This window comes from Podarcis gaigeae (genome assembly GCF_964106915.1).
Source record: "Podarcis gaigeae genome assembly, chromosome: 5".
NCBI classification, from domain to species: Eukaryota; Metazoa; Chordata; class Lepidosauria; order Squamata; family Lacertidae; genus Podarcis; species Podarcis gaigeae.
Window position 1 is genome coordinate 47,326,696 of NC_139681.1, and position 22,844 is coordinate 47,349,539.

A 22,844-nucleotide genomic window follows, 5' to 3' on the forward strand; every position below is an offset into this window, starting at 1 on the left:
AATATCTACTTTGTGTGACAACAGTTTCAGTCTATTTGAGAAATGTCCCTTCTTCCTATTCTTGTTGCCTTTCAAGTACAGTGGTTTTATCAGTATGCAGTGTCATAATTTTGCTCTCCCCCTCTCTCTTCCTTCCCCTATGGATGGCCAACTATCTCCTATCAGTTTCCTCCTAAATTCTTTCTACTCAGTCTCAGAAATTGGCCTGTGGTCCCATGGGTAACCCTCATTTTCCCCACCTCTCTTTCTCCAACAGCTCTCCATTGTTAGCTGCATTTTTCAGACCAACTATCTTTTTCTACTGTATTTGCATTTCCCAGCTATCAATAGCCTCCCTCCCATCTTCTCCTTATCATCACTTCATGACAGTTTCTATCTTTTTGTCCCTAGGAAAGGAATTTGCTCATATATAGCCCTTGTTGGGGAGGTTCTTTGGGTGTCTATCCCTCCCCCCCGACACACACACACACACACACACACACACACACACACACACACAGAGAGAGCAAATTCTCCATACCCTTGTATATGCATAAATCCCTATGTTGTGGGTGGGTGCTTCATTGGCCTATTAGTTCCTGCTGAGCCACCAAGGTTGATATTAGAGGGACTGGAGACTGAGAGTTTGGGGTATGGTTACAACGTGATTAATGCTTTTCTCATGATGTACCTCTCAAGTTACTGGCTTACTCAGGAGTAGTCCCACCATGTACTTGCAGTCTGCAGGATTATGGCAGCAATTCAATGTAGAGTTATGGACATTTAAGTCCATTGCTTTAAGTAGGTTTAAGCACACCTAATTCTGTGATGGATTGTGTTAGGTTTAATAGATGGTGACAATGAATGAATATGATATGGTCATTTAGTGTTGCAACTTGGATTTAGAAGTGTCTGTTTCCATATGTATTATTTGTCCGTCTCCCCCATGTTTTCATGTAGGAAACTTAAAATCTAAACTAGTCTTTCCCCAACTCGGCACCCTCCAGATGTTTTACCCAGCAAATCTCAGCCCTAACCATTGACATTGCTGGCTAGGGCGAATGGGAGTTGTAATCCAAAACATCTGGAGGGCACCAGGTTGGGGAAAGCTGATCTAAGGCTGTTCTGACTTCTGTGCAAATCCAACTGGAAGTTTCCTTTAAACATTGAGATTGAAATTAACAGAAACACACTAATTTCAACAGACACATGAGAATTTCCCAATGGATTATAGATATACGGAACATACTGGGATAGCTCAGTAGGTGAAGCATGAGACTCTCATAATCTCAGGTTGTGGGTTCAAGCCCCACATTGCTCAAAGATTCCTGCATTGCAAGGGGGTTGGGCTAGATGACCCTCATGGTCCCTTCCAACTCTACGAATCTGTGGTCGGTGTGCCAATATTTTGGAAAAATTTGTTGGGGTGCGTGGGAGAGAGTGATCTTTTCAAATCTGGTTTTTTCCTCTCTCCTGTTATCAGGAACCCTTTCCCCCCCTGTTCTCTGTTTTCTCCTTAACCCCCTCACATCTTGGCTTCTACAAGATGTTACAGTGGTACCTCGGGTTATATATGCGTCATGTTACATACGCTTCAGGTACAGACTCCGCTAACCCAGAAATAGTACCTCAGGTTAAGAACTTTGCTTCAGGATGTGAACAGAAATCATGCTCCAGGGGCATGGCAGCAGCGGGAGGCCCTATTAGCTAGAGTGGTGCTTCAGGTTAAGAACAGTTTCAGGTTAAGAACGGACCTCCGGAACGAATTACCGTAAGTATGTAACCAGAGGTACCACTGTACTAGCAGAATGCTGCATCCATTTGAGTTTTCGTTCTATGACCATTTATGCCCAGTGATGCTGCAACAAGAAATTAATTACGGATTAGTCATCTTCCCAAAACGTTAAGATATGTCCCTGTGGACTGGACAAAAGTGATTTTTGCTGCCATACAAAACATCTCTATTTGGTCTTGATGTGCATGTGTTTGTGTGTTGACATCTTCAGCGGGTCATCCTGCGCCCACCAGGTGGTGGAGATTCCAGAGGGCAAAAAGTGATCACTCAATTATCTGAAATCTCTTCTTTTTAAAGCATCTACAGCACAGCATAAGATGCTGGGCTCCAACAGCATTTCTAAACTCCAGTCAAGGCTGTGAATATCAGCAATACACCAGGAGGCTGTGTGTTTGTGTGTGTGCAGAGATGACATTTCATTTTACTTCTTTGCTTGCTGGTTTTGTGGTGCCGCTTGGAGGCGTTTTCCCCCTGAGTGCTTTCTATGAGGTTGCGGGAGAGAGAGGCAGAGAGAAAGAGAGAAAGAAAGAGAAAGAGAGCCCTATTCTCCTTAATGCATCTCCAGCGCGAGGGGAAGAGCCTACGGAGTTCAACTATTGCTGAACTGCTGTGATTGGCAGAGGAACTGTCCAGGAAATGGCTCAGGTTTCAACTTCGGGGGAGTGACCAGAGGAAGGAGGGGGAAGAAAGAGGGAGAGGGAGAGGGAGAGAGAGAGAGAGAGAAAGGGCTTGTAGACCTGATAAAGTTTTCGAGTTTGCTTGCAACAGGGATTCTGAATGGACTGGATCTGGACTTAAAGGCAGCTGTGCTTTTTCCTTTTTCTGAGCAACGACAACTTTTGGGAAAGTTCTCCCTAAACCTGGATCTTGAGAGAAGTGGAGAAGAGCAAAAGAAAAAGAAAAATCGCGACACACTGCTTGCCTCCTTTTTCCTCAACCCTTTTAGTTTTCCCTTCTCTAAATAAAAAGAGCAAACGCAGCCCCGTTCTGCTGCTCCGTCCAGCTTTTTTTTTAATTTTTGGAGAGGTTTGGGGGCGCCGGAAAAGAAGGCAGCCTTTGGCTCGCCAGCGGTGATGGGGGCGACGGTGGCCCAGTCTCCCCGCGCGGGTCCGGGGCTTCGCAGCGACGGGTTGGAGCGGCTGCGCGCGGAGTAAGGGCGGAGAGGCGAGATCGTGGGGCTTTTATTTTTTTTTTTTTTTACGGAGAGGTGCTCCTCTCCTTCTCCTCCTCTCCCCGTTGCGGGGAAAAAGAAGGCTGCGGGCGCCGCCGGGCTTCATCCCGCACACACGCCTGCTGCAAAGGAAGAGCGGATCGCTTACGCGGAGCCTTTTCATACCAGGTAATTGGACCAGGCTTGGCTTGCAGTGGAGAGGAGAGGGGGGCCGGGGAGGAAAGGAAAGGGGGCGATCGGGGAAGAGAGAGAGAGAGAGGAATCCTCAGGATCTCCAGGAGTGAGGCTCCCTGGGCCACCTCCGTGCGATCGCTTTGTGCATTTGTGCAGCAACGTGTGTGCCGCTTGCGCGATCGAAATTCGCAAGAGCTTTCCCCCTTCAAAGCCGGGACATCTCCCGGAGCGGCGGCGTTGCGCAGCCTGGCATTTGGAATGTTTTCGTCGAGCGACATGTGGCAACTGCCGAGGCGTAGTAAGCGCACGCCCTCGATATTTTGCGTGGGTCTGATCGGTGGGCCCCCACAGGTGGCGTGGGGCCTGGCGCGGGTTTGGATCCACCCGAAGGGCTGGGAGCGCGGGAGCTGCTTTCCGAAAGGGCGCCCGCAAGGATCCTTCCCGCTCCTCTTGCAGTTGACAGTTTGCACCCCGTCGTCAGCCTCTACTTTTTAGCCCTTCGCGAGCGGCGCTTTTCGCTCAGAGGTCTTCCGTGGTGATGTGATTTAGATGGCATGGCAGGCGAGGCTGCGGTTTAACACATGGATTTGGAAGTGCGTAAATTCCAAGGGATCCTGGGGGCTTTGCGCCCAGGTGGAAGTGCTTAGGATGGCAAAGGTGGTGACAAGGTTGTTGTTTCCTTTCAAGAAGCAGGCGAAGTTCAGAACCACGTCTTCTCCCCTTCTTCTACTCCATAGTAAAAAAGTTTAAATAGTATTGTTATGCATATTTCATCCTCCTCTGGCATGTTAGCCTATTGAGTTAAATAATCTGAGCAAAGGTGTACCTGCTTAAAAAACTGTTGCCAGGGCTTGGGACATTGGAAAGATGACAAGATGAACTATTGAGCATGTGCAGAGTGCCTCCCCATGCTGGCTGAGCTGCCTTAAAGGACAGTTGTTCCTAGGTCAGAGGTTTTCACTTGGCAGTTTATTTTTTTTAGGCTCTAAACCCCGACTGAGCCCCCATCCCCGTTTATATTTCCAGATTAGATGATATGCAGAATGTATTCCATAAAGAAAAGGAATCATTGTGGATTTTTTACGGTTGTAACAGGACCCAAATTGTAGAGCTATGATTTAATTGGCGTGGCATTAAAGGGCTTTTGTTTGAAGAGGGGGGGGGGAATTGGAGGGGATCTAGTTTATTCAGTTGCAGGAAGAAGGGGAACTGGGCTTTAGCGATGCTGAACACATCAAAACCTGTAGCCTGTGCAGATTCTTTCACCTATAGTGCTGTGGAAGGACCTAGTTAGGCAACCCCCCCCCCTCAACCGCCCCCCCCAAACCCCACATGGAATCCTTTAGTGACTGTTGCAACAATCTGTGCATATGGAGAGAAGTGATTTACATGGAGCTTAGGGGAAACGTGATGTACAAGTAACACAAACCAAAAGAACAGGAGGTCCTTCTCGTGGGGAGGTTGTGTGTGTGTTAGTGATGCGATCCATAATTTTCCTTCCTTTAAAAAAAAAGACGAGACCCTATATATATATATATATATATATATATATATATATATTCTGTGTATAAAACTGCCTTTCAAACAGGGGCCCATTATGTGGCTGGTGTGAAGCGCCATCAACATTTCAAACCCCATTGTCTCTTTTGTACCAAATCCCTGTAAATCTTCTACTTGCCTTTACTCATTTTCATCTGAAAAGCCTGTTTGGTTTGAATAGACTGCAATAAGCGGCCTCTGGACCTCTGTGGAATGTCAATTAAAATGCAGATTTCCCCCTCTCTCTTTCTGATCCGCAGAAGACTTGGAGAAAAACAGGCTAGTCCCCAAGAAAAGTGAATGAAGGAAGTTCAGACAAAGCAAAACTATTGATGCTGCCAGGCTGTTTTCCCCGAATAAGCGTCCAGAATTAATGTTTAATAGCCGAACCCTTTGAAGATGGCAGTGTGAAGGGGTTAGTGGGACTTCACTCTCCTCCTGCGATCAGACCCAGTCTACTGTCACTTAATTGCTATACAGCTAATTTTCTATAAGCTGGTGGAGGACATTGATCCACACTTGCACAGATTTTTTTTTTTTGGCTGTACTCTAAATGCCTAGGGAGGATACACAGGTCAGAGTATTGATTTGGATGACATACTCTCTGCAAATTACAACCTCCCTGGGGAGTGATAAACACTGCCCACATAACAATGGAGCTAGATTAAAATGAATACTTAGGCTTGGATTTAATTACTGCCTCTCTAGAACAAGCACAACTTGTTTGCGTGCGCATTAAAAAAAAAGTAAATAAATGTGGCAGCTTGAAGGAATTTGGTAGGGCTCCAACCCCAGGCTGTTTTTTCCCATGCTTGTCAGTTTGGCAAAGACATTTGGGCAGGTATGTGACTGAGGTGAAAATTGACTTGATGAGCGGGTGGCCAGGCAAGCCATCAATCATGGGTGGCTGACAACTCCTTCCCCAGTATAGGGCAGTATAGAAGAGAGGAAAGAGTTCCCTTTCAAGGGGAAAAATAAACACTACGTGTGGCTTTCACTGAGCCTGAGACTCCAGGAGGGATTATGCTATTGTAGTCAGGAAGCCAGAATTGTGAAGGCCAAGAAGCATGCTGGGACTGTGTGCCAAACATTGAAATAGGTACATAATTACCCCAGGGTAGGAGGTCTCCCTATAAAACCATCTAGCAACAACTATAGCAAGTAAGATAAGGGAAAGAACTGGAGTCTGGGTTCCCCGCCCCCTCCACCTTCTAGAGAGGCCCATATGCTTGGAGAGGTGGAAGTGGGACTCCGTAATTGGGGAGACTAATGTTCCCTGTGGAAATGATGTAGTGAGAATTATGTAATTCAAAGGCTTGCTGAGTTTGCTGTTGACGTGTAAGGGGTATATTGCTTCCAATGTCTTATAGGGAAAGAGTGAATTGTGCTCTTTAAAAATATGTCAAGTTGGACTTTCAAGTTCCTTGTCTGGTAGTTTTGTTGAAGTTAAGTGTGTTGTAAGATGTTAGTCTCACTTTTGTTACAGCTCCATAGAATAAACTCTTCTGTCTCCTCTTCTCCCCTGAAAGCCTCATGTTATATCCCTTTTTAAAATTCTGACAGTCTATATTTCCATTAAGATAGAGTTATGGGTAACTTGTATACTCTTAGAGAGACTATGAATCCTGTAATAAGGCATCAGTAGTCTGGTGAGGGACTGATGGGTTTAAGAGAAGCACTTTAGATGGTTTGTAGGAGCAGAACAAATGGGTCTCCGTTTTATTGTGCACGGAAGAGTTTATTTCACCAAAGATCTTACTGGTAAAAGTTTTAAGGAATTGCATGTGCTGTTTCTGAAGCTTGATGTTCCTTAAGTAGCAGCCAAAACTAAATACAGTGGTACCTCGGGTTAAGAATTTATTCGTTCTGGAGATCTGTTCTTAACCTGAAACTGTTCTTAACCTGAAGCACCACTTTAGCTAATGGGGCCTCCTGCTGCCGCTGCTGCATGAATTCTGTCCTCATCCTGAAGCAAAGTTCTTAACTCGAGGTAATATTTCTGGGTTAGCGGAGTCTGTAACCTGAAGCGTATGTAACCCAAGACACCACTGTAATACATTAGAAAAACTAGATTGCGTTTTCTCTATTGGGCAGCATACATTGTTTCAAATAATTGTCCAGTTTGGGCAATTTTATGTCCGATATTGAGCTGGAAGGATTTTGCCCATAACTACTTTTCCCTGATATACTTTGAGATAACTAGTGTGGGCAGCCTGATAACATACCACTTCTAGATTGTTGGGTGAGCAGAGCTTTTTACATGTGCATCTTACCCCTATAGACTCACAGTACGTGATGTAGGTTAGGTTGAGAGAAAGAAAGAGCACAAGCTAAACAAAGAGTAGTAACTGGAATTTGGGTCTCCCGCATCCAGAGGGAAGAAAGGTTCTTGAGTTATTGCTGTGCTCAGAGTGTAAGAGGGTAGCGCAGGAATGAGAGCAGAATAGGTAAAATGAGAATAGCTTTATCTATTGTTCTTTCACAGTTGACAGATAACCTCTGGAAATCCATCACTGACCATATCGCACAGAAGAGCATAATTGCCATGGCTGCTTGATTTATTTGCCTCCTGAAGTCTGGGTGCTGTGTTTGTGTGAGGGAACAAAAGAGGCTTTTGTTTGGTCCAGTTACTAAGGTGCTTCATAAATGCTGTTCTCATCCAGACCAACAGAGTTTTCGTGGGAGCTGTCGCCTTGGCTGAATTGTGTATCTCATTGGCCCTCTGATTTATCAGATTGCAGCTACTTCTCTCACACTCTTGTGCATTGAATGTGGGCGTGCACAACCCCTTCTCTTTCACATCGCTTCTCTTTTCAAAGTGCTTTGCATACATTATCTCAATCAATCCTTACAAGCTTAGTTGGTTGGAGTGGGTGCTGATAAAAACACCAAGGTCGCAGGTTCAATCCCCAAATGGCACAACTGCATATTCCTGCATTAAAGGGGCTTGGACTAGATGATTCTCAGGGTCACTTCTAACTCTGCACCTCTATGATTCTCTAAGTGTCCTGCTAAGTTGGTGGAGGTACACGGGTAGTGCTGTGGGTTAAACCACAGAGCCTAGGACTTTCCGATCAGAAGGTCGGCGGTTCGAATTCCCACAACAGGGTGAGCTCCCGTTGCTCAGTCCCTGCTCCTGCCAACCTAGCAGTTCAAAAGCACACCAGTGCAAGTAGATAAATAGGTACTGCTCCGGTGGGAAGGTATACAGTGTTTCCGTGTGCAGCTCTGGTTCGCCAGAAGTGGCTTAGTCATGCTGTTCACATGACACGGAAGCTGTACGCTGGCTCCCTCGGCCAATAAAGCGAGATGAGTGCCGCAACCCCAGAGTCGGTCACGACTGGACCTAATGGTCAGGGGTCCCTTTACCTTTAAGTTGGTGGAAGGACTGTTATGTCCATACTGCAGGTAGGGGAGTGGGGATGAAAGCATGGTGGATTTCTTGAGACCAAGGACTGAGTTTCATGGGTGAGGTGCTGCAGGTGCTCCAATAGATGCGAAAAGGAATCATGGGTAAAATTAACTCATGTTACCTGCTTCTCCTTTGGCACCTGCCTCTCCTTTACTCCATTTCCACAGCATCACTTCTTCCTGGCTTCCCCTTGTCTGGTTTAGCTTGCAAGCCTCCTGGACTGGGACTCTATCCCTTGTATGGTCTGCACCATATGAGTGTTGAGCAATAACAGTTACAGATGTCAGCAAGACGAATCCAGAGTTCCCGATTTCAGGACAACTGCTTTTATAGACAAATGCGCATTTCAGCCCACAAATCACATACTCCAGAATGTTGAGTCTTGTAATCACTTGCTCCAGAACAGAATGCTCCGGAGTTGAATGTTTGGAAGATTTCAGACTTAATTGCATGAAAGGGCACTTTATTGTACACTTCCAAACCATGTAAGGCTAGCTCTCCCTGAACAGAGCTTTGAGTTGCTCTATCTTTATCTTGCATTGTCTGGCCGTGTGTACCTTGATAAAGAGAGAGAGAGAGAGTCTGCTCTAATTGATTCTTGGCCTTCTGCCATGCAAATTCATGGAAGGATTTGCACAGCGCAAAAATAGAATGTGGTAATTTTGTAAAACGAAACATGATGGGCCTGCACATGTATACAATTATGTTATTTGCTTAAAACAAACTTCATAGATATTTTTTGATTAAAGTAGCTCCCTTAAGCAATGTGCTGGCATCTGAAAACTCCTCAGCCCAAGAGCACGAAGAAATATTCATGTATCCTGGAGACATGGGTCCCATTAATACTTCTTTTCCTCCACCCCAAAGGAGCAACTCCTTCCCTGTCTTTGCTGCTGCATCTCTCCAGGCAAGAGGGCCAACCACGCTGCTGCTTTTTCCTTCCTCTTCTTCTTAGAAACAGAGGAAGCTGCCTTCATGCTTCATAACAGATACAACAGGTACATAGGCACATAGGAAACTGCCTTTAACCTAGTGGTGTCCAAACTTTTTTCAAAGAGGGCCAGGTTTGTTGAAGTGAAGGGCCGACCAAAGTTGTTGACCTTTTTTTAGGTTTTTTAAAAAATTTTACCCCAGGAAATAAACTGCCACAGGGGCTGGATTAAACCCAACTGGCGGGCCAGATTAGGTCTCGAAAACAGACTTTATATTGCCTTTATACTGTTTAGGATAGGATGGTTATAAATAGCTTTTCTTACTTAAGTTTTTTTAAAGAAACTGGAATACAATGAACAAAACAAATCAAAACATGGAACTATGCAAATGTTCATGGAATGCCACGGTGCAGTTACCTTCTGTGCTTTACTAGTTCAATAAAGCTGCAGACCTAAACACACTGAGGAATAAGCCCCATTCAGCATAGTGGGACTTACTTCCTAGCAAATGTGCAAGATTGCTTTGCATGTTTAGAATGAGTATTTCAGATGTCAGATGTATCTGTTCAGAACTGAGAATGGACTCCTTGTTTTAAATCCTAAAGAATATTGCATGGTTATTTGGGCCTTGAGCTGGTAATCTGCATTTTCAGATTTAGAACTCTGCATTGTTGACGACTTAATACTGGAGGCGGTGACCATTTCAGATGGGGTTCCATTCCTGGCTCCTGTGCTCCCCACCCGCGTTCCACCCCGTTCTGCTCCCGTTCTCCTGTGTTGGCGACTGAATGTCAATTGGACGCACCTAAAATGGTTACTGCCTGTACTTAATATTTGACTTTGGCTTTTAGAATGAAAACTGGAATATGTTGTATAATTCAAGCAGGGGGAAAGTATACTAAGCCATAGTGTTAGGAGTGCTTGAAGGTTAGATTGGTAGTTGCGTATTGCTGTTGCTTCTTGCTTATATCACATTAAACGTACTTTATTTTGTTTTCCCTTTGGAAAAACCCTGGAGGCAGGTTCACAGACTGAGACCTGAGGCTGAGTGAGAGATTTTAGGTTTTTGTCTGTTTCTATGATATAAAAGAGGGAGCAACAAAAGCAATATGGCACATACATAGTGAAACTCTTCCTTGATTATATCAGTTCAAGGTGCACGTGATTGATTGCATGTTCTATCACTTCTAGGCAACACAACTGTCTCCCTGAATACAGTAAACTAGCCCATCAGGAGGGAAATGATGGAATGATATTATTTTCAGTGGCACACACAGTTTTCTGTGTGAGGGGAATTCTTTAGGTGTTGAAATATTCAAGCATGGCGGTCATCTACCTGCACTAAAGTAGTAACATCCAGTAAGGTGCTATGTGTTATTTCTGTAGCTTTAAATTGGCTCAGTGAGTCAGTAGATGTAGAACTTGAATACAAATGTTCCAGAGCCTACTGATACTTATGTAGGCTTTGCCAAAAGAATGGACTTAGTATTTGACCACTATGACTATATTTCTTCAGCCTCAGATGATCCGTTTGAAAATGAAGCTAAAGCTTAATGATGTGTAATTTGTAGCAGTTTCTGATAGAGTGGAAGATTTCCAACAGAAGAGAAAGTTTATCAACAAACACCCAGGCAATCCTGCTCTGAGCTTCCTTGTAATCCTTTCTGTGCTTCTCTAGCTTTTTCGGATCACATAGGCTTGCACCCGGTTCCTACCCAACCTGTTGCTTATGTTACTTCTCCCTCCAACTCATTTCGGGACTCCAAGGAACCTCCTCTGTTGGAGTCCTCCTAAAATAATAATAAAAATAAATAAAAAATGGAGCAGGTCCTGGATTTGTCTGAACCATTGATGAAAACGGAGGCATGATTGGGGATTTTGCAATTTAAATGCAGAAATTCTGGTTTCCTTAACTCACCAAATGTCCTTCTCCTTTTCCCTTAGGAGAACCAGCAGCAATCGGGAGTAAGAAGGTACTTATTATCAAGGCTTAAGGTGCTCCTTTCAGCCCATGCTTGCGTAGAGGAGCTCAGATGGGAGTAAAGTCCACATGGAGGTATGGAAGAGGATCAGGGACTGGCATTGAGAAGATGGTCAGTTGGAATTCATGTTGCCTTATCTGCCTGGTGGTGATCACCATGGCTGGATTTTCGTTGGCTCGGCCATCATACAATTTAGTTGGTGAAGACACCACTTTGGAACCTGAAGGTGAGTCACTGTTGTTGTTTGTTTGTTTTGTTTTTTTGAATGGGGTCATTAATTTCCGAGGAAGTTCAGGCTCTGTATAAATAACCATGTACCACCAGCGCCAAGGTGATCTCATCACTTGTGTGACTTGTGGAAACTTTTCCACACAGGAACTTAGTTTTCTGTCACCTGTGTTGTTACCATTGACACTGCTCTATTGCAGTGTTTCCCAACCTTGTGCCTCCAGATGTTTTTGGCCTACAACTCCCATCATCCCTGACCACTGGTCTTGCTAGCTAGGGATGATGGGAGTTGTAGGCCAAAAACATCTGGAGGCGCAAGGTTGGGAAACACTGCTCTATTGGACCCAACAGAAGAATGATGCTGTGACTAACTCCAGGTGTGACTATTTTAGCTACAGTGCTAAGGGAGAAAATGTGGCTATGGACAAAATATAGGAGGATGTATTGGTAACATATATGTTACTACCATGTTGGTTATAGTGAGACCCCTAGAACAAGTATTTTCAAAGCTTTCCTCCTTAGAACTCGCAAGTAAGCTACTACTATTTTAAGAAAGTTAAGATTGCGATTCTGTACACATTTAACTGGGAGAAAAGCCACTGAAAACTGGGATTTACTGCTGAATAGACATTTATAGGTTTGCACTGTTTCTTGGTTGGTTAAGGAGATGTGTACATCTTTGCAAAATAGGGAGCTTAATTTATTGTTTGACAACTTAAGCCTACAAATAACGTCATGAATTTTGTTTGAGCTAAGCTTTGATTTCTGAAAGGTCATCATCTCCTGTACTAAGTCTTAAAACATGACATCAGTAACATGAAAAAAGACTGTAAGGGGCTCACACTGGGGTATCCATCGTCAAATAAGGCTTTAGTCATTTCTCAAGAGGAATAAGGCCTTCTAAACCATAGTATTTAACAGCAGTCTGTTGGGATTCAGTCCAAAATTTCATGCTGAGCTATTTCAGAGCAAAAAAGGCAACATTGTGCATAAAGATTGCGTCTCTTGTTTGAAAAAACAACCCCTTTCTGTTTGTTCATTGTAATTTTGTCCACAGGTAGTCTATTGAAAAGAGATGCATAGCTCAAAAATGACCACAAAAGCCATTTTATTACCACTTATCATTAATTGGGGGTGACCTTTAGCTGTCTCATGAACCACATGCAGCACAATTAATGTTTATATATCTTAATTTACTTGACAGAGCAATGCCATGTTTATTGGACTCATAGATGTCTACATCACTAGATTTGCATTAGCATTTATTACTATCTACGCACCTGCTAAGGATTTCTCTGTTGCATTTCCTTTCATCCCAAGCCCCCTATTCCAATTATTATTAGCTCTTGAAGGTGTAGTACTGCCATCTTTTGTGCCATTGGGGGGTGGAGAATCTGTGGATACCATCCCCAGAAAGATGCAGTGTCTAAAGGTAGGTTTTAGGGCTGTGGAGGGACTGCCAAAAGGTGCACCCCAGAATTTGGGAAGCTGTCCCAAAGACTTGTGAATATTCAAAGACGGCAACTCTTGGACAGCACCGAGTTGATAAATGGTGCATGTGAAGGGAATCCTTGGTGGGCCCCAAAAATAGACATATGGGGCCACATTTAGTCCTTGAGTAGCGTGTTGTGTTGGGCTGTTAATGGAAAAATGGACCCTTTTTTGTGGGTATGTTTGGTTCTTGCTAGTTTTCTAGCAACTTTTCCCCTTATTGTTTCTAAGCTGCAGAAAAATCCTGCGGTGCAAACGCTACAGGGGGTGTTCTGAAATCCAAACAAAATCTGCATGCCGGTGCATGCCAAAGAAAACACAGAAGAATGACAACACTTCAGATTGCTATTGTGTCTTGTACAAATGAGGGTTTTTGCAGCCGTAATCGTTTGGAGCTCTCCTCTGGAGCTGATATTCGTTTAGGGACATCCAGGCTCCCAAGTTCCTCAATCTGTGGTATTTTTGGAATTTTAAGATGATGTTTTTGATTACAGTGTATGTATTGGGAGTAAGAAAGTTTGCATTTTGCTGAATGGAATAGAGGGCCCCTGTGCTCTATCCCCCCCCCCACCTTCTGGGCCTCACAGTAAGGGGGCTAGTGCATTCTTAATATAGTTGCTGTTATCTTGTAATACAATGAGCTAACACATTTATATTAACTGAGCTGTCAAAACAATCTCATCAGTCTAATGTTCATGAAACGTGTCCTCTCCCAGATGCTTTGTTGAGGCGATTTGGCCTCTGTATATCATATAAGACTATGGCTTGCTTCCCCCTATCCCACCCCTTTCCTCCATCTGTTGGAATGCATAATTGATTCTGTTTCTTTTTGCTTACTCGTTTGTATATGAAATTATGCCTTCCTAGAGATACCCAGAAATTGAGAATCAATTCTTAGAGTTTATTTACATTGGTGATCCGGTTGAATTATACATTTCTAGAAGAAGAAAAAATCTTAATGAAGTGTAGTGATAGTGCAGCCTGTCTTCAGCCGAGCCCACTAGAGATGGATTTTTTGATTGGGTGAGATTAAAAGAGGCAGGACTCATGACATGTTTAAGGCATGCACCTGCAGCTTGGTTCCTTGGGAATGCATCCAACTAAAGCCCTGCTGTTTTAAGGGCAGCTGGATATCTTATTGGTCCTCTAGTCCCTCCACAGAGGCCTTCCAGACCTTGTTGGACTCCAACTCCCATCAGCCCCAGCCAGCCAGCGTTCATGAGAGGAATTCAGGGATCAGGGATAAAGCCCTAGCATAATATGAAGAACAACTTATCCTGTGTCCTGATGTTACTATGCTGTTCATTTTCCCTCCTCCGCTACCAGCAGTCACTGCTGCCATCAGTATAGACTAGAATAGTGGAGGGGGGAAAGTTGGAATGAAAAGGTGTCTAGCAATATTATGAGGTCGTTTTGGGAGAAGGTGCTGGGAGGGTAGAAACAGAATGGAAAAACAATGCATTTTCCATATTTCTTCTGATAAATTACCAACATGTGTTCAAGATTTTCTCTGCAACCGTGAGGGCTAGCAGCCTGCTATACTTGTTTTCCAAAGAAAGTTTAAGGTTTTGTGTACTTCTTGGTTTATGTTCAGTAATTTGCTTTGCTGGCTGTTTCCTATTCTAAGCCCCCTGATCATAGGCTTAAAGTGGCAGGGATGTTTCTACAGCACAGCGCAGAATGTTGTAGTAAAGGAAGAATCCACTCTTTGGGGTCATCATAGTAGTTATTTGTTCTTTTTAGGGGTGGGGGTTATCTTCTGATTAGCTCTTTGAAGGGAGTGTGCATTTTAAAAGCATCTTGCTTCTGGACTAGATATTCACTATACAGAATCTGGATCTTATCAGCATGTGGCATTATTGAAAAACAACCAATTTTTTCCCCCTGCGGCAGAAATGTCGTTTACATATATGAAACAATTTCAGATGTGAGAACACTGGAGAATTACTAGCAGAGAGAAAACAGGCTTCCAAACCTAATGGCATAATAAGAACTTTCATGTGGCAGAAGAGATGCAGGAGTGTGGGATGATAATGGAATTCAAACGCCATAATTTGCTCAGCTCCTTTTGCAAACACTCCTTTTTTACGCTGTTGTTGTTTTTTCAATGGTACATTCTGCAGAGAAAAAAACCATGCTTATTCTCTGGGGAGGTCTAAAGATCCCTCAGCATCCCCCTAAGCCTTACTACTTGAGTCAAGAATAGAATGTAAGACACTTCATGTGACTGTAAAGGAATTATTTAGTGAATTGGGTTAACATCAGAATCCAGCACATGCTTACATAGGAGCAACTCCCACCATGTAAAATGGGGTTTACTCCCAGGAAAGTTTGCCTGGGACTTCTTCTAAAAATGTGAGTGTAAGATCAGATTAAATTTGGATTAACCTCATCAAACAAAATTATTATAAAATGATTTTTAAACTGCAAAGAAATTGAACATATTATTTTATTTAAAGAGAAAGGTCTCAGAACATCACATAGATATCATAGCATCTTAATACTTAACTGGTGAGCACACAGTCATATCCTCTGAGCATCTCTACTCCAAAGTAAGACCCATTGAGTTCAGTGAGGCGAGGCTTACTCCCAGGTAAGGGGGTATAGTAGCTTCCCCCCCCTTCATTTACTACACTTGGGTCACATCCATATCATACATTTAAAGCACATTTATACCACCCTAACACCCACAGGGTGGCGCTGTGGGTAAAAGCCTCAGCGCCTAGGGCTTGCCGATCGAAAGGTCGGCGGTTCGAATCCCTGCGGCGGGGTGCGCTCCCGTTGCTCAGTCCCAGCGCCTGCCAACCTAGCAGTTCGAAAGCACCCTCGGGTGCAAGTAGATAAATAGGGACCGCTTTCTAGCGGGAAGGTAAACGGCGTTTCCGTGTGCAGCTCTGGCGCGCCAGAGCAGCGATGTCACGCTGGCCACGTGACCCGGAGGTGTCTTCGGACAGCGCTGGCCCCTGGCCTCTTGAGTGAGATGGGCGCACAACCCCAGAGTCTGGCAAGACTGGCCCGTACGGGCAGGGGTACCTTTACCTTTACCTTTTAACAGCCAAAAGAATGCTGGGAACTGTAGTTTGTAAAGGATGCTGAGAGTTGTTAGGGGACTCCTCACAGAGCTACAATTTCTAGGACCCTTAATGAACTACAGTTCCCAGGAATGCCTGTATGGTGTGGTTGTGACTATAGTGTGCCTCATTTATAGAATATGAAGACCAAAACCTATTACAGCAATTTAACATTAACACATTTCAGGTGGTACTACACCTGGAAGAGCAGGTAGTGGTTGTGGCCAAGGGCATCTTTGAGGTGCACCTTCATGTAGGCTCCATGATGAAGAACCTTACCTTCTCATTTTTAAGATATTTCTCCTAAAATTCAAGGACAGGCTCCAGTGAACTTCCAAGCATGGATTTTTAAATGAAGCAACACCATTTATGAAAGGGTATACCTAACAGACTCTCATGAGTCCCGTTGGGTCTTCTGTCTTGGCACATCTTCAGGGACTTCAAAACGCTTGGCATTTAGAGTATCTGATTGAATATGTGCCTTCATTCAAGAATGATGACTTACGAACAATTCAGTTAATTTGATTAGTAGATGATACTAAACCCTCTATTTTATTTTGATGGGAACATTTTCAAGGTGGTTAAGTAACTTTTACATGTGTCGATGATCAGTTCTTTGCTTGCCAGTTTCTCATAATGTTGTCTTAATTGCTGTTTGCATAGTAATGGATGAGACCCCAGTCTTGAGAGCAGCCTTCAGGCACTGCTGTTGTGCAAATAATAAACCATATTTGTACACCGGAATATGTTTGCTGTAAGCACGCCATTGCACCTTGTGGTATCAAGTTTGCTGCCAAGCATAGTCACGATGACAACCCAGTATTACCAGCACAGCCCCAGATGACTAAACAACGGCATTCTGTTGTGAAGTGCCATAAAGTAACATGAGTAACTGCAGAGCTAGGCTGCACATAGTTAAGAAACACCAGCATGTAGCTCCCAGTTTTGGGGGCCTGTTATTAGAATCCCAAGTATCTAATCTCATCTAGATAATATTAAAACATTACCATCTGTGCTAGAATTTCTTCCAGGTGTAACAAGGCATGGAATGCTATGGAATTTCTGTATGCGAACTGAGCAAATGCCATTGCTGGAAAATTTAGATGGGCAAAATGTAAGCAAATTTAACAATAATAAGAATCCTGGCTCAACAACCCAAAAGTATGCCACTGTGGTCTTTGCTATTGCGCAAGCAGCCCATGGCTGAACACTGAGGGTCTTCTGGTAGATTGTAACTGGGCATAAGCTCTTCCTGGCCATTGCCTTCAAAATCCTAGCATCAGCTCTTTCTCCAACAGATGAGACCACAAAGTACCGTACTAACTGCTGTGTTGTATCCTCTGGTCCTGTCAGCTGATATAAGGCATTTTTCAGCAGAACAATGAGGGAAACAATTTTGGTGATTCCCACAGCACTACCACAGCCCCTGCATCCTTCTTAAATCTGCTCTGGAGGGTCCCTGAACCCACTGGAGCATATTAGGAGTGGGGGCTGCAGGGGAGAGGGGACAATGGGAAACAGCAGAAACTGCTCCCCGCCCCCCATGATGGAAGCCTTATCCATCAGTTGAGTAACACTGTTAGATACAAACTAGCAGGGGTTCTTTTTATTTGATCTAAAACAGGCTTCCTCAACCTCGGCCCTCCAGATGTTTTGAGACTACAATTCCCAGCATCCCTGATCACTGGTCCTGCTAGCTAGGGATCATGGGAGTTGTAGGCCAAAAACATCTGGAGGGCCGAGGTTGAGGAAGCCTGATCTAAAACATAACTAATTTCCACCGCTTTTCCTTACAGCAATATGAGTTCTAATAATTGTTACTCTCATGGTAGAATGCATATAACTGAACGCATGGCACTTTTGCTGGACTGGGAAATGGTGCCTGAATTAGAGGGGACAAGGTTTTTAATTTTAAAAAAATCCTAGACACAATTATGATTTCAGATTCCTATACGCAGTTGCTTTTTTGAGCACAGGTTTGGGATATGGAGGGTTTTCCCAAGCCCCCTGTTTGCAGTTTAGCCACATATTAAATACAGACAACTGATGATGTACTGGTGCTTTTCTTACATTGTATGCTTTGTACACATGCATTGTGTCAATAAAAGGAAAGAGAGTAGGCTTAGCGAAATATTATTTATTTTCTTTCTTTATTGCATTTGTATTCCACCTTTCCTCCAACGAGCTCAAGGTGGCGTACATGGTTCCCTCCCCACCATATTATCTTAACAACAACCTTGTGAGGTAGGTTAGGCTGAGTGGGAAACCCAAGGTCACCCTTAGAGCTTCATGGCTAAGTAGTATCATTCTACTGATCCCCATTTTCTTTTTATGACTTAGAATGGAAGCTAAGAGGTTAATTTTTTTGTATGTAAGTTTTCTTCTGCACAGCTATTTTTGAACATCTGTAAAATTTTACTTTCTGGGAAATGTGGTAAATCTTGATCGGTCCACATGAGGCTGTATTCTAAGGAATCTCCAACATGTCAATCATAGGGCAAATCACCCTGGAGTGACTCTTCCTGATAAAAAGTGAGACATGAGCTGCAGTTTGCCTCCTACAGTTGCTTTTTGCTAGTTCTTTTAAAGCAGGAAATCTGTATTAATTCTGCATTGTGTAAGTGGAATGCCTTGTGTCTTGAGAGAGGCTTTTAAACCTGATCAACATTCTTGTCACAGAGTGAACCCTAATGAAGTTAACCCTTAAGGATGGGAGGTTTGACCGCACATACTGGTTGAAAGACAACTTCGTTGAATTGAATAATTAGTTTAGACATGTATTTGATAAATAGCAAGCTCACTCTTGACCTTCTCTCACTCACGTTGTCTGTTGAGAAACCTGCTGGGCTAGTTAATTTGGTCTCTCTTTGGCATTTAAATCCCTTTTCAGCTGGTGTGCAGACAAACTGTCACTGGGTTTTTAAATATAACCATTTCTAAGTTAAACTGCTCTCTCCTTTTTGAAAACAAAAGTATTTACAATCTTCCTAAGGTACAGTTTTTAAGCCAGGGACACCTTTTTGGCTCAAGGGCACAGCAAACTGTCATGGGGGCCTCAGAGGATCCATTTCACGGAAGAAAACTGGTGATGCTTAGAATTCCATCTTCAAACAAGCCCCGCCCCCAATAAAACAGAGGGGGGGGGAGTAGACAGCATCTCCCTTACAAAACAGGCAAAGTGCTCCTACTAAACAAAAAGAAAAACTGGGCAAAACACCCCAGTGTTAAAGAATAGACAAAAAAATTAAAAGCATGCAAGACCCAATAGGAACACACATCTATGCGGGGGCCAAAGGCTTTATTGGGAAAGAGAGGGTTAGGATTAGAGTTAGGGTTAAGGTGGAGTGTTTGGATGACTGCTTTTCATTCTAGCCACTTAGGACCACCCTTGGTAAAAGCTCAGGGGTTTTTTTCCCCATTAAAAATTAGGGGGTCTTCACAGGTGCCAAGGTAATGTGTATCTGCGGGCGCTATGCCCCTATTGGTGCCACATCAAGGACCCCAAGCTTAGGTTTTTGTCTTGGTTGCCTCCAAACTTCCATTTTGTTTTTCAAAGTGGTTTATACTGTGAACAGAAGCATTCAGATGTTCACAGATTATGATCTTGTGAGTCTCCTCTCATGGATCTTACTAGGGGATGCTGTAAAAGTGAACAAGAGCAAAGGGCTTTTATTAATTGCCGTATGTTAGAAGCAAAACTATTTGTGTGAAATAATTTTCTTTTCTTTTTTTTTTGAAATTTCAAAGTTTTGAACTTTACAATTCCTGCAGAAATTGGTAATTTGCATTCAGACACCACTGGCATCTGAGTTCCTGCATACAGCCCTAGATTTTAATATAAGCCTTGCATTTCAGATTGAGCAGTTGTGCTTTTCATTTAAAATTGTACGTTGAATTCAGGAACTTAGTTACATTTACTAATTTTGGATGGCTATATTTCAGATCTAACTCACTGGTTCACTTTTAGAGAATATGCTTTGTATGCAGGAGTGATTAGATTCAATCTCTTGCATTTCTAGGTAGGCGTGGAAAACATCCTTGTCTGAAAACTCAGAGTGTCACTGTGAGTCAATATAGAGACGGTCCTGAGGTAGTTGGACCAATGATTTTTGTCTGTAGAGGGCAACTTCTTCTGTTTAAGGAAAGATAACCACCTCCTGTAGGGGAGAGTTGGGATCCATGATGTGGGTTGTCTCCACCCACTGGCAGGAAGTCTAAAAAAAAGCTTTGAGGGATACTTCAGGGGAAGAGACAACCACCTTGGTCCAGTTCCATTTCCTGCCTTCGCAGGTAGGAGTTTTCTTGCCTGCTCTAGGCACATCAAATGAAAAATTTGGTGCCTTCTAGAGGTTGCTGAACTCCCAATATCCCCAGGCAGCATGGGCAATGGTTAGAGGTAATAGGGAGCTAGAGATAATGGGGAAAGGATGCAAGTGGCGCTGTGGGTTAAACCACTGAGCCTAGGACTTGACGATCAGAAGGTCGATGGTTCAAATCCCCGCGATGGGGTGAGCTCCCATTCCTCGGTCCCAGCTCCTGCCCACCTAGCAGTTTGAAAGCACACCAGTGCAAATAGATAAATAGGTACCGCTCCGGCGAGAAGGTAAACGGCATTTCCGTGTGCTGCTCTGGTTTGCCAGAAGCGGCTTAGTCATGCTGCCCCCATGACCCAGAAGCTGTATGCTGGATCCCTCGGCCAGTAAAACGAGATGAGCGCCGCAACACCAGAGTCATTCGTGACTGGTTCTAATGGTTAGGGGTCCCTTTACCTTTAGAGATAATGGGAAGGGCACCAGGTTGGGGAAGCTGCTTCATGGAACCCCCACATGGCATCCTACACCCAGCATCCTACTTAGCCTCCTTAGAACCCTTCACTCTTAGTTATTTTCCATAGACCGATGATTAAAATGGGAAATGGCCAAATTTTAAAATAGTTTATTGTGGCCTGAGAATTTGTAATTACATTTTACAAGCGACAAGAGAGTTTACCATGAAAATGCTGACAGGACCAGAGTTCTTAAGGGAAGTCATGGTTTTATAATGGATGAGGCAACAAATGGTCAATTTGAGCCCGTAATAAGTGCAGCGTGACACTTAATATTTTGTAGACCCCCTTTTCCAACTTTGCTAGAAACGTTTTAATCTCCTTACTTTTAGTACCTCATTTAACCAGATATTTAATTCCTGCTTAAAGTAAATATTTTATTTGGAAATAGATTTATAAAGAAAAGGACTGTGTAATTTAAGTATAAGTAATAGAGCAAGATATCTGGAAATTGCTGTTTTGAAAATGGTGAAGGTCGTAGGAAAGGTTTCTTGCTTTCTAAGTCTGAAACGATGCTGGAATACTGGCTGAGTGGCCATAGAAAGTCAGCAAAATTATCACGAGGCCAGTTAATTAAAATCAGTTCATTGGAAGTGAGAGTTTCAGGTTACAGTACTATAATTGAGAGAGCAATCCTACGCACACTTATGTGTGAGTAAACCCCATTGAACTTCCAAGTAAATACACATAGGATTGTAATGCACTAGTTCATGCTTCAACCCATTGTGTGTGTGTTTTTGCCCCCAAATGTGAGGTAGGCCACCTCAATAAGGAAGGGTGGCCTTGTTTAATTATGACAATGTCTTCTCTTTATAATACTTAGGCTACAATGCTCAGATCACTTTCTGTGTTGTTGACGTTACTAAGTGGTTTGCGGGCTGCAGGCTTAGTTTGAGTCACATACACCATTCACAGGCACACAGTCAACAGAGCCTACATAGTTTTTAAGCTTTTAAAAGACAAATGGTTCTAAAATGGTTTCCGGGGATGGACGGAAAGCACAGTCCTGGGAAGGTTCCATTTCAAGTTCCCTTACTTCAGCCTATGCTGCATTTTTCATTCCTTCTTGCTCTGTTCTTTGTAGGCACTCAGCAGCAACTGAACCTAAAACAAAAGGCTGCTCTTTTGTGACTAGTTTGGTCTTCAGCACAGAATATTAATCGGTTTTTAAAAGGCCAATAAAGGTTTTACATTTTGCGTGGGTCCCACTGTGCAGCTAAGTTGTGATTAATGTTGTGTGCACACATTTTCAGGTTCTCTTGTCACAAAGCAGGCCAAGGCAGAGATGATACCTTTGGGTTTTAAAACACTCAAAGTCATGCACCTCCATGTCAGCTAAAGAGGCAAGACACTATAGTCATGTCTCTGTCATTTAGCTTTATGATGCCCTTCAATCTCAGTGTGTGTGCGTGTGTAAGATAATAGCTAGTCAGGCTCTCCTAATAGCAAGCCTGCTTAAGCAGTTTAAATGGCTAAGGTAGCCGAGTGTGTCTATCCTGGGGAAAATGAGAGACCTCATGGGTGCCTACCACTGATGGGGCAAATCTTGTCAAAATCGTAATGGAATAGTGAGTGATTAATAGGTGTGAGTGCTTAGCTCTGACTTTTGTGGAACAATTGTCCTGGCTGGCCACAACTTGCCACCCAAGTGCAATATTCTTTTCATATGACAGCATAGAAGAAAGTCATTGAAAGACTTTAGTTAGGTTGAATGCGGGCTGCTTTTCACAATGTGAAAATACCGTGACTTGATACTCTTGAGTTAAGAGCAGTATGGTGCAGTATTGTTTTATTTTTATTGGAACTGGGCTTAGCTGGTTAAATTATTCAATGAAATTCACACCTTCTGAGTGAAATGTTGTATTTTTCTATGCATGTTCATGCTTTGGCAACTAGGTTTGTTTCTGCTGCATCCATTCTGGCCCTGCAGTAAAGCTGGTGACAAGGTAATGGTAGACTTGCACATGTTGGGGCCAAGATCATTGCAATATAGTCCCATGGAGTAATTTCCTGCTACACTGCATTTTAGAACTGGGTCCTCTGTTTTGTCACTTATTGTTCTTCGGGAATACTTAGATCTTTGTTGGTTTCTCTTGTTGATTCCCCTAGTTGGTTCCCTCAGTGGCGGTGGGGGACTCCTGTCATACAGAGTTCATTTATTTATTTACTTAGCAGATTTATACCCTGCTTTTTGACTAGGTTTCTTAAAGTGGCTAACATCGTTTATAAAACACAACAGATACAC

General features: G+C 43.4%; 1 protein-coding gene across 8 annotated transcripts in view; it reads left to right on the top strand.

The window, feature by feature from the left end:
- FGFR2 (fibroblast growth factor receptor 2) overlaps positions 1-22,844 on the top strand; it is a 144,380-nt gene that overhangs the window by 30,078 nt on the left and 91,458 nt on the right. For 2 of the 8 annotated variants that reach the window (XM_083741238.1, XM_083741241.1), the window contains exons 1-2: positions 2,253-3,113; positions 10,947-11,210. In XM_083741238.1, coding sequence (XP_083597364.1) covers positions 11,036-11,210 — 175 coding nt within the window. In that variant the 5' untranslated portion in view covers positions 2,253-3,113; positions 10,947-11,035. Of the gene's footprint in view, positions 1-2,252; positions 3,114-10,946; positions 11,211-22,844 lie in introns of those variants that run through there. The other 6 variants (XM_083741242.1, XM_083741240.1, XM_083741245.1 and 3 more) reach the window with 6 other exon arrangements.